Source organism: Zonotrichia albicollis, chromosome 15 (assembly GCF_047830755.1).
Source record: "Zonotrichia albicollis isolate bZonAlb1 chromosome 15, bZonAlb1.hap1, whole genome shotgun sequence".
Taxonomy (NCBI): Eukaryota; Metazoa; Chordata; class Aves; order Passeriformes; family Passerellidae; genus Zonotrichia; species Zonotrichia albicollis.
This window is the reverse complement of record NC_133833.1, coordinates 6,885,357-6,896,330: the sequence shown is the minus strand read 5'-3', so window position 1 is coordinate 6,896,330 and position 10,974 is coordinate 6,885,357. Positions and strand designations below refer to the sequence as shown.

Genomic DNA, 10,974 nt, shown 5'->3' with positions numbered 1-10,974 from the left:
ACACCCAGAAGGCTGAGCGTGACTCAGCATGTGCCACCAGGAAAATGGATTGAAGTGGACAGAGGAAAACTCACATTTCTGGTTTGACTTTAGTGCATTGCTTGATAAATGCAACAATCAATTAGCCTGGAGACAGAACTGATGTAAAAAGACACAGCAACTTGAGGACAACCCCCGTGCCTCAAACACCCCTCAAACACAGGCAGGGATGGAGAAGGGAATAGGAATTGGAGCTGTCTGGGACAGCCTGGAACCTAAGGAACGGATGTGCTGGAGCTGGGTCTCAACATTCAGTCTCTGGCTTTATAGATGGGATGAAGGTGACCCTCGGGGTCCTCAGAAACAGGACATGAGGCGGGCATGCTGGAGGTGCTGCTTGGTGAGGCACATCCACCACTGGCAGAGTGTCCTGTACTGCATCTCCTGCTTCTCCTGGCGCCACATCAGATTTTATGGAGAAAAATCCAACAATGTCAAGTCATCAGATTTCACTGACGTTTTCAGACATAAGAGTACATACTGCAAACAGGCAAAAGGGAAGGTGAACACCATATGGCTTTGCTGCCTACCCAAACTTTTCAGTATTTCCTGGTGTAAAAGCTGCTGAATCATTTTCTACACAGCATCATCCATGCTTGCACCTGAGTCTGCTGGTGTTTAAACTTTAACCCACTGCTTTACAGTGGAAATATTAGCCATGTCATACCTGGAAATTGAATTTTCTAGAAAGCATTTTAACTTAAATGGGGCAAACTTTTCCACTGTAAATACTATTATCCAGGAAAGGGTTGCAATTTCAACATTGCCATGCATATGCCAAAAATGTCTTTACATGAAAGGCCAAGTGTTTTAACATATATACTTTAGGTCAAGAAATAAACTACCTTCCCATTGTGGAAATTAAAATTTATGCTTCTCTTGATTACAGAAGATGATAAATCATGACACAGTTTCTCCTAAGTTCTTAATATCTTAAACAAAGAAATACAGCACCGAGAGTCAGAGTGGTCAGGCCCTTGGGTGAGAGGAAATTAACACCAACAAGGAACCTAATAATCATTGATCCATCATTATTTAATTATGCTTGGACAGCACAGACGGTGTGTTCTGCCAGCTGAACCCTCCCGTGGCCGGATTAAGATGCCTGTCAACTGTATCTGATCTGCAAAAAAATACTGCTGCCAACCAGCTTGGAAAGGCCACAGCACATCCTCCTTAATGTCAGTTGTGTTTACACCAGTGACCTTATTTTTAGTGCCCCCATTCCGAAACACGGGGTTCATGATAGAGTTATTTATTCCTGTCATGCTCGGCATGCAAACCCCTCCAGTGGGTGCTGCACGAGTGGGGCTGGCGCGTGGCTCCCACCTCTGCTCCTGGGCTAAGTGTGCCCTGCTTGCCATGATGGAAGGGACAGGCAGGACCGGGATGGGCAAGGACAGCTGGGCCCTCCTTGCCACGATGGCAGGGACAGGCAGGACCGGGAGGGGGAAGAGCAGCTGGGCCCTCCTTGCCATGGTAGCAGGACAGGCAGGACCAGCATGGCCAAGGGGAACTGGCCCTGCTTGCCATGGTGGAAGGGACAGGCAGGACCAGGATGGCCAGGGGGAGCTGGGCCCTGTTTGCCACTATGGCAGGGACAGGCAGGACCGGCATGGCCAAGCCGTGGTGGCACATGGCCCGGTGGGGCCTGGTGGATCCCGGTGGCCGCTGCCGAGCGGTGACGGGATCAGTGCAGCCCAGCGCTGCCCGTGGTGTGGTGTTTCCCCACCGGAGTGTCTCGGTGCCCACCCCGGAGGTCCCTGTGTCACACCCCCTCCCCGCCCAGGCCCCGCTGGTGCTTTGGAGACCACAACAACCCCGCGCCGGCAAACGCAAACCCGGGGCCGAGCAGGGCAGGGAGCAGACACAGGGGGCATTTGCCGTATCCACAGGCTTTCCCAGCTGCAGGAAAACGTTCATTGAGCGCTTTCCCGTCCGCCCTGGACGGTGACGGAGCAGGACTCGAACCGAGATCGGGCCCGGGGCGGAGCCGGGGCCGGAGCGAAGGGGACGCGCTCTGCTGGGGGCGCGGCCTGCGCCGTGCGCTATAAAACGGCAGCCGCCGAAGCGCTGTCGCTGGTGCTCACTCCGCCCTGTGTGTCTGTGTGTGTCTCGGCTCCCAGCCGCAATTCCTGCTGCGCCACAGCCATGGCGGCGCTGACGGTGAAAGCCTACCTGCTGGGCAAGGAGGAGACGGCCCGCGAGATCCGCCGCTTCACCCTGCCGCCGCCCGCTCGCTACCGGGCCATCTACGACCGCGTCGCCGAGCTCTTCCAGGGGCTGCTGCGGGCCGGGCCGCCGCCCGCCTTCCGCATGCACTACAAGGGTGAGCGGGGCTCGGGCCGCTGCTGGGGCCGGGCCCGGGGGTGCCCCGGGGGTGGCAGATCTCGGGGCGCGGGGCTCTGGGTGCCCCGTTACCCCCCGTGACACCCGACCAGGCCCCTCATCCTGTGCTTCGCCCTTTCCAGATGAGGACGGCGACCTGATCGCTTTTTCCTCCGACGAGGAGCTGGAGCTGGCGATGCCCTACGTGCGGGATGGCGTATTCCGTGTTTATATCAAAGGTACGGAGGGCACGGCGGGTCTCGGCTGGGCGCTGAGCGCCTCCTGGCAGCGCTCCCAAAAGCGGGCGAGCCAGCCCAGCCCTGGCCCTTCCCCGTGTCCTCGAGGGCCTGGTGGAAACTGCGGCCTCTGCGGGGGAGGTTAAATAAAGGGCAGTGTAGTATGACAGAGCATGAATTTGAGGTGGGATAAACAAGCCACAGGTTTCCTCCTAGCCCTATCAGCTGGCCCAGTGTGAGGCTCTGTTGTCATTCTCGTTCCCTGGATACGCTAAACTGGCACTGGTACTCTAAATATTCACAACAACGTGTTAGCCTTAATTCCACTTTCTCAGGGCATAGTTGCTCCCCAGTCCCTTGTGTTCAGGTAGAGGCCCTCAGAGCTTTATCTGCAGTCCATCTAATGAGCCACACCTGTTGTCCCCGTTCTCATGTTAATGCTTGCTGGCATCCGCGTTCCTAACTCCTTCTCCAGAAACATTTTGTTCTTGCAGTGCTTGGGGAGGTAGGATGAGGAGCCAGATGAGGTGGTGCAGTACTAATCTAAAATAAGCATGTCAAGAGATACTTAGGATAAGGTATGCTTGGTTTCAGGAGAAGCTGTCTTTGCAAAACCCCTTTGCACGTGGTTTAAGGTCTCTTACATGGGCCTGGCTTAGGTTTGACAGCCAGTAAAAATAAACTGACCTAGTAAGTCAGCACTGCTCTGATGGGCTGTTTGTGCTTCCTCCTCTGCCTGACTTCCAGGCTGTAAATAGTAACCTGATCTTGATGTGAAGTTTCCTTTCCTTAACAGAGAAAAAGGAGTGCAAGCGGGAGCACCGCTCGCAGTGCAGCCAGGAGCCTCACCGCAACATGGTGCACCCCAACGTCATCTGTGACGGCTGTGAGGGACCTGTGGTGGGCACCAGGTTCAAGTGCAGTGTCTGTCCAGACTATGACCTGTGCAGCACCTGTGAGGGGAAGGGCATCCACAAGGAGCACAACATGGTGATGTTCCAAAGCCCACTGCTTAATCCATTTGAGGTGAGCAAAATCTCTCAGGGGGAACTGATGAGTGAGAGATTCCCCAAATTCAAGTTAGGAGTTTCAGTTGCTCAGAACCCCGTGTCACATGAGTGTCACCCTTTACAGTGGCTTCCCCGAGGACGCTGGCTCCGTAAAATGCGCCATGGAGTTCCACCCTTCCCATGGATGCACTGCTGGGGCTATCCTGGGCCTGCAGCTCCCTGCCAGAACACAGAGCAAGCTGAAGCCACCACTGCAGGTCCCAGTGCACCTGCTGCTGAAGGTGAGAGGAGATGCCCTGGTAGACAAAGGTGGTGGTGGAGCCTCAGACCAGCTGAGGTTCTGCAGGACAGGGTAGAGTCTGGGTGGGAAGACAAACAAAGGAACGAATCTAATTTGCTTGAAATGATTGGCACCTTTCAGCACTAAGTGTGATTACTTTAAGGTGTGCTTGGGTCCACACAGTGAATGAGGATGCAGATAAAGTGTCTGGAACCCAACCAAGCCGAGCTGTTAGGTCAAGCATGTCACTATTCTACTCCAGATCTGCCTTTCAGCATGGGTAATGAGCCATAACAATGCTAATGCTGGCTTTCTGTTACAGAGGTAGCTCAGTTAGTTTTTCTCTGTAGTGCTTTGTTCTGTAATGTATGTGAGTGACAGGAATGAGCACTAAGCTCCTGTGGGGACACACCCTCTGCAGGTGCCCTTTCCCTCAGAGCTTGTGTGTGCTAACAGAAATTGTTTTTCTAGAAGCTTCTACTAACAGCCAGCCTCAGGACCCCAATGTCACCTTCCTAAAGAATGTTGGGGAGAGTGTTGCAGCTTTTCTGAGTCCCCTGGGTAAGTGACCTACAGTTTGTTCCCAGTCCCTGAGACTGGCTTACAGGTCTAACAGGAGCAGCAGTCAGTTGTTGTGACACTACCTCCTGTGTCCTAAGCCTCAAAGGCTTAATTTACACTTGGATACTAATATTGCTTAGGCTTAGAACAGCCACTCAGTACCTTTTCTTTGAGGAAAAAATGAGGAGAGATTTCATTTATTTGTCAGCACTGTAACACTAACTTCAAGTCAGTGGTAACTCTGGATTTTGCCTGGTTTATGTGGACATATTCTTAAAGAAGGCTTTGCATTTTAATTCCTGCATGTTACATGGCAGATTGTAGGATGACAGAATCTTTGAGTGTAGAGCAGGATTGATCCATTTAGGACTGTGCTTTGGGAAAACCTCTTAAGACTTTGTCCACCTCAAATGCTTTTCTAGGTATCGAAGTTGATATTGATGTGGAACATGGAGGACAGAGAAGCAAAGTGACTCCCACTTCTGCCAACCAAGAGAAGACCAATGCTGAGGCAACCAGCAGTGCTCCAACCCAGAATGTTCAGACCAAAGCAGACTGGAATAATACAGAGTCTGCTGCACAAGTAAATGTCATTGCAGAACAGATGCAAGACATGGTGGTAGATCCTGTGCCCACACAAATGGAAGATGGCAGCTTCCACTCCCAGGTACAGGAACTACAACAGTAATTGAATACAATCACTTAGCATGTACTGTGGGAGTGAATATTAAGATTAGAGCAGATTAAGTGATACACAGCACCTTTACAGATTTACAGCCAAGGTGGTGGGACTTCTTGTGGATGTAATTCTTTATATTAAAGGCAAATAGTAGGAATGTTCATACTGCCTGGAAAGCACTACAGCACCTGGACCCTTTTTTCCCCATTTTTAGGAGCACAGCGAGTCTAGCAGTTCATCAGGGGGAGAGGAGGACTGGACCCACTTATCGTCCAAAGAAGTGGATCCTTCCACAGGGGAACTGCAGTCTCTGCAGATGCCAGACACAGACGGTCCCAGCTCCCTGGATGTGCCTCGGGATCCTCCCCAGCCAGGCCCTACAGGACTGCGAGAAGCTGCTCTCTACCCACACCTGCCCCCAGGTAGGAGAGTGGGAGCAGCTTTCATAGCTAAGAGTAACTCTGCCTTGGGAACTGCCAACTTGGCCTGACACAAGCAGACTTGTTCTAGAGCTGGTAAAAACAAAGGTTGTGTAAGATAGAGCTAAACCTGTCCCTGACTTGAGCAGGTTTGGCAGCTCTTGCACCCTGCTGGAGATGATCAGGTGGTTCCTCTCCTGAATGTGGGCCGCTAAGTCTTGGCCAGATGTCTGACCCTGGGCTAATATGCCATTTGAGCCACACAAAATAGGTGCTGTTCTCAATCATGTCCTTGCTGTGTACTGCTCAAGAGAGGCTTTTAATGCAGGATGTGGACCAGTATATCCTGTGGCTTTAGGGCATCACTTTGCTGTGGGAGCCAGTCACAGTATCCAAGGCCCCTCAATTGACATCAGCAGCACTGAACCCCACAGCAAGGCCAGCTGAGCCTGACTAAGCACTTTGCTTAGCTCTGATTATGTATTGTTTATCTCAAACATCTGCACTCCTGGGAGACAAAGAAGAGCATGTCTCCTCTCAAAGAGTGCTATTAAAGCCTTGCCTGGTTTTCCAATTACATGCAATAGCTGAACTCTGTTCTTCTTCCCACAGAAGCTGACCCTCGCCTCATCGAGTCTCTGTCCCAGATGCTCTCCATGGGCTTCTCTGATGAGGGGGGATGGCTCACTCGGCTCCTGCAGACCAAGAACTGCGACATTGGGGCAGCACTAGATGCCATCCAGTATTCTAAGCAGCCACCTCACTTGTAGTAGTAACAAAAAGCACTTTTCTAGCTGAAAGCAGATAAGGCAGCACAAGCTATTTTGGTTCATCATTCTTCCTACTCTGGATTTCTGTCTCATGTTCTTAAGTGCTTGTAGAATGGAGGAAAAATAAATACTACTGCATGTCATGTGTCTGTGGAACATTTCAGTATCACAGCTACATTATTTATGGATGGAGCTGAAAAGAAAAAGTATTTTCACGAGAGCACTGGCATTGTGCCAGTGTCAAACCATGACAACATGAAGCAGCCCAGGACTGCTTTCTGCACATCTTTGGTGTACACTGAGGGCTACACTTAGGAAGAGAAATCCAGTGCTTTGCTGACTCTGGAGCTTTCTTACAGCTCTGGAGGAAAGGGTTACTATGGGAGATTTCAACAGAGCTGTAGTTCGGGGAAAAAGAGCTGTAGTTTGTAAGGAGGAGTTAATCACAGAATTTAATTGTACAGGCCAGGAATCCTTAAAGCCTGGGAGCTTTCTTTCCCCAAGCTGACCTAATTCCATTCCTATTTCTAGCTGCTGAGGTTGCTAGACAACCCTGTAACCTGAGAGCAACAGTCTCTTCTCCCTCCTTCCCTTCCCCCCCCCAAACAACCATCAAGCAAGTAAACAACTTTAATAGTGCAGTTCTCTATGGCTTTGAGTAAAACCACCTTTAGTTCAAAACTGTCTCAGTAAATAACACCTCAAATACAGTAGAACCAAGAAAGACATGCCAAAGATGCCTGAACTTCAGAGATCATCATCAAACTCCTCACCTGTACAGAAGAGTTGCTCACAAGAAATGCTGCTGTTAGATTTCACAAGGGTGTTTGGCCTCCCTGTGGCAGCCAAGCAGCACCTTCCTGCAGTGTTCTCTGCAGCAGATCCCACCCTTAACACCTGGTTGTGAGGCTCTCTGAGCACATCCTCAACTGAGCACCTGCTGCTGGGCAGCGTTGAGGCCAGATCCTCAGTGCTAGAAACAGACTTTTTAAATTTAAAACCTGTACCCTGAGGCAGAGTTCTTCCAGCCTGTTCTGAGCACCTCCAGGCCCCAGCAGCAGCTGTGCTGTCCAGCTCCACACCTCCACTGCCCTCCTGCAGTGCCATGGTCACTGCAGCAGCATTTTCACTAGAGTTGTCAGATGATGAGAGATATTTTCCCCACTTGGACGGTTTGGTACAAGCAGTTGGGGGCTGTGTATTCTCCTCAGGCACTACAGTCTCACAGACAGCAGGAACCACACTGCCTCCAGAACCAGCATCTCCATCAGGCACTGCTACAAAGCATTTCTTGCACTGTAAGAAAGGAGAGAACTTGGTTATAAATGCAGCATAGAAGCATTAACGGTGGCATTAGCTTTGCCTAAATAAAACCTTTCAGAGAGAAACCCCCAACACATTGTTTTTCTCCCCAGTCATTCATTGGCTTGCTTGGAGAAGAACAGAGAAAGACTCAAAAAATTCAAAATCATGATGATACAAAAGAGGTCAGGAGCATCTTCTATAGCTAAAATACCTCAGTAGTTTTAACTTTTTTGGCATGATAGGTAAGCTGAGAAACTCCACTTTCTTCTGCCTGCTCCGGAACATCGCTGGAGAGGAAGCGCTTCGGGTGTCTCCTGGCCAAGAGAACCATTCCCAAAGAGGACAGATTAGATCCACTGTGATTCTTTTCACAGGAGAGGTTTATAAAATGGATGGCTCTTTGTCCCCAAATACCAAATCCCTCAGCTTAGGTTGCCCCACTGCAACCTGCATCCAAGCTCAGAGTTGAGCTCCTTCCCACACCTCCAAATCAAGTGTCACCATTCGGGGGCAGGAATTGCAAAACCAAGTTCTCTCTGTACCTTTGCTCTCCCACAGTGTTCTTTCTCTGGGAACAGAACTGTTGCCTTTCCAGAGCTGCCTCCTCCTCATCTTCCTGATCCTCACTCTCCTGGTCCAGATATTTACTCCAGCGACTGCCTTCCGTCCTTCCCTCCTACAACACTGGAGAGTTACTAAATCCAGCAAAACATGGGGTTCTTATTTTTCGTATTGTTACACATGTGCTGAATGCCTCAAATCATCAATCAGTTTAGGATGGCACTCCTGTATCATTCCCAGGATTTATCAAATAATTTATCTGATTTGATACACCATTTCAGCTGTCTGAACCACATAAAGGGGTCACTGTTTTCAGGAGGATTCACCCAGGACAGAATGGGTTTGTATTTACCTCAGCTTTGCAGGGATCTTACCTGCTGGACTGAACTGTCCTCATGCTGTGCTGCTCTATTTTTGCTGTCATTTACAGAGTCTTCTACACACCTAAAATAGAGGTTTAAACTACAATTTCTAGAACACACTCCTGTCTGTTGATTTACAGCCTTCAAAGCATCCAGTCATAGCACAAGGAATTGAATAGAAAGCATGGATAGGAGCACTGCATAGAAAACATATCAGAAAAAACAGGATCTGTGGAAAAACTTACGCTAAATGAATGATTTACAAAATACATTGCACAAATACTTGATTAAATCTAGTTACAGGCTCTAGTTAGAGCCCTCCTTGTTGCTATACAAAATCGCAAGTTTGATCTAAAGCCACTAATTACAAAATGATAAATTTTAATTGATCATAACGAGGGATATAACAGTGTTTGTTTGCTACAACAGTTTAAACTCACTCATTTTATCCCATGAAAACAAGGAAAAGGGAAGTTGTTTCATAATGTTTTGAATTTCACAATTCTTTGAGAATAAAAATAGCAACACTTTTTGATAAAGTGAACAATGAGTTTTCTTACCCAAGCCTAACTGTGAAGCACTGTGTAGTCACAACCAAGTTATATAACTACCCTTGACTGATCTCTGAAAATAACTGAGTAAAAAGGAGGCTGGACGAGTTCAAGACCATTTCAAGATTACATGATTTATAAACAGATTCAGAAATGAAATAAACAGGAAGGTGCTACTCAGATTTTCCAGCCCAGCAGGAATTACACAGAAGTGTTTGCTCTGAACAAATCTCTTATCACAGCAGCAGTGATTACTCAATAGATTCACATTGTGAACTCCCTAAATGCCAACAGTTAGGCAGCAACTTCTTCAAATGGAGGTTTTTTGAGGATGTAATGTGTAAAAGGGACATCTCCACAGTCAGCTCATCAAACAGTACATGAGAAAGATCAAATTAAGAAAAATAAAAAAAAAAAAACCCAAACCCTTTTGTGTACATATTAATGAGTAAAGGCCTGACCAACACATGCTATTGATCACCTATAGTTATCTGAGAGAAATCCTTATCTAAAGAAACATGCTGGGACACTAAACCTCAAACAAAGAGCTTGTTCTATGAGATGAAGCCAAAACCAGCAGGGTCAAGGCTTCTCCACAGGCCAGAAAACCTGGCTGTAACATGCTCGGGTTGACCAGCAGGCACTGGGTGTGTGAAGGTGCACATCAGCTGCAGCACATCAAAAGCAATGAGCAGGTAAAGGTTCAACACCGTACCAAGACGTCCAACCAAGCGCCTCCTCTGCTTCACCCTGCAGCAAGTTCAGCTTCTGGACGTGGCGCCTGCACTCCAGGCCCGAGCCCTGCCCATAAACCTGCACAGAATGAACGAGGACAAGGCTGAGGCAGCAGCCAGAGGGGCACAGCACGGGCTGAGGCGACAGCCAGGTGTCACCGAGGGCCAGGTGTCACCGAGGGCCAGCACACCCGGCTGAGGGTGCAGGGCTGCCCTCACCTTCTGCACGGCCTGCCGCTGGCCGCACACGCTGCAGCTCCACCGCCCGCTGCGCTTGGTCTGGGAGGGAACAGAGAGGTCGGTCAGGGCCGGGACCCACTGCCCCCGTTCCGCCCCGTCCCTCCCATCCCGTCCCGTCCCGTCCCGTCCCGTCCCCACCTGCTGCCCCTGGAAGCGGCGGCAGCAGCAACACCTCAGAACCCAGAACCGCTGCGCCATTGCGGTCACGTGACTCCCACAGCGAGCCGCCAGCGCCCCTCAGCGGCGGCACCGGGCAGCGACACCGACACCGTGACGGGCTCTCCCCTCTCACAAACCAAACACATCAGGTCACCGGCCGAGTGCCCTTCACAGGACCAGACCCCGTTTTGCAGGGACCGGCTGGCCGTGCGTGACCTTCGTGTCTGCAGCCGCATCGGCACCGGCCAGGTTTGCACCGACCTGGAGATGTGTTGGTCTGTGTCAAAAATAGGTTAGGAGCTGTTGTAAAATATTTGATAATTGTTAAGCATTGTTAGTTTGGTTGTTATATTGTAAAAAAGGGTCGTTATAAGAAATAGGGGACTCAATGTACCGTGTTACACCTCAGTAAAGTGCAGCGACTCCGAGCGAAACCAGCCAGCCTGGACAGAACTGTAACGAGCCAATCAAGCGCCTTTAATCTTCATGCACATGAAGGATGCAAACAGAAACCAAGCCAAAGGGACAAAAAACAGGATAAAAAGAGGGCATCTGACCCAGTGAATTTGTGCCGCTCCACCTGGACCATCGGAGCCATCCCTGCTGAGCAGCCCCAGCGCCGGCGCTGCAGCATCCTCGATGGGAACGCTCCTGCTCGGCCCGCGGGTCCCCGTGCTTTAGCCCTGAATGTAATAAATGCTGAAATCACTTTTAGTACCGGGAGTGTGATTCCCGTTTTT

General features: G+C 49.9%; 2 protein-coding genes across 3 annotated transcripts; one reads left to right on the top strand and one right to left on the bottom strand.

Moving 5' to 3' along the window:
• The first annotated feature begins 2,093 nt into the window (after positions 1–2,093).
• On the top strand, positions 2,094–6,465 carry SQSTM1 (sequestosome 1). 2 transcript variants are annotated; one of them, XM_005483646.4, is made up of 8 exons: positions 2,094–2,368; positions 2,511–2,606; positions 3,400–3,629; positions 3,738–3,894; positions 4,365–4,454; positions 4,877–5,121; positions 5,348–5,555; positions 6,165–6,465. In XM_005483646.4, exons 1-8 carry the CDS (start codon positions 2,191–2,193, stop codon positions 6,320–6,322), a joined length of 1,362 nt encoding a protein of 453 aa, XP_005483703.2. In that variant the 5' UTR covers positions 2,094–2,190; the 3' UTR covers positions 6,323–6,465. The 2 variants fall into 2 exon arrangements, with proteins under 2 accessions (XP_005483703.2, XP_005483704.2); XM_005483647.4 differs by lacking the exon at positions 4,365–4,454.
• Positions 6,466–6,959: 494 nt separating this feature from the next.
• Positions 6,960–10,320, bottom strand: MRNIP (MRN complex interacting protein). Its single transcript, XM_005483648.4, has 7 exons — positions 10,214–10,320; positions 10,055–10,114; positions 9,817–9,914; positions 8,563–8,632; positions 8,170–8,303; positions 7,839–7,941; positions 6,960–7,618 (listed from the first exon to the last, which is right to left on the bottom strand). The coding sequence occupies exons 1-7, from the start codon at positions 10,271–10,273 to the stop codon at positions 7,070–7,072; spliced, it is 1,074 nt and encodes a 357-aa protein (XP_005483705.1). The 5' UTR covers positions 10,274–10,320; the 3' UTR covers positions 6,960–7,069.
• Positions 10,321–10,974: the final 654 nt, after the last annotated feature.

Coding starts and splice junctions, on each gene's coding strand:
- SQSTM1 (XM_005483646.4), top strand. CDS start 2,191: ATGGCGGCGCTGACGGTGAAAGCCTACCTGCTGGGCAAGGAGGAGACG. Junction 3,630..3,737: donor CACTGCTTAATCCATTTGAG/GTGAGCAAAATC, acceptor CACCCTTTACAG/TGGCTTCCCCGAGGACGCTG. Junction 3,895..4,364: donor CAGTGCACCTGCTGCTGAAG/GTGAGAGGAGAT, acceptor TTGTTTTTCTAG/AAGCTTCTACTAACAGCCAG.
- MRNIP (XM_005483648.4), bottom strand. CDS start 10,273: ATGGCGCAGCGGTTCTGGGTTCTGAGGTGTTGCTGCTGCCGCCGCTTC. Junction 8,633..9,816: donor GCGCTTGGTTGGACGTCTTG/GTACGGTGTTGA, acceptor CCTCTATTTTAG/GTGTGTAGAAGACTCTGTAA. Junction 8,304..8,562: donor AGGACAGTTCAGTCCAGCAG/GTAAGATCCCTG, acceptor CCAGTGTTGTAG/GAGGGAAGGACGGAAGGCAG.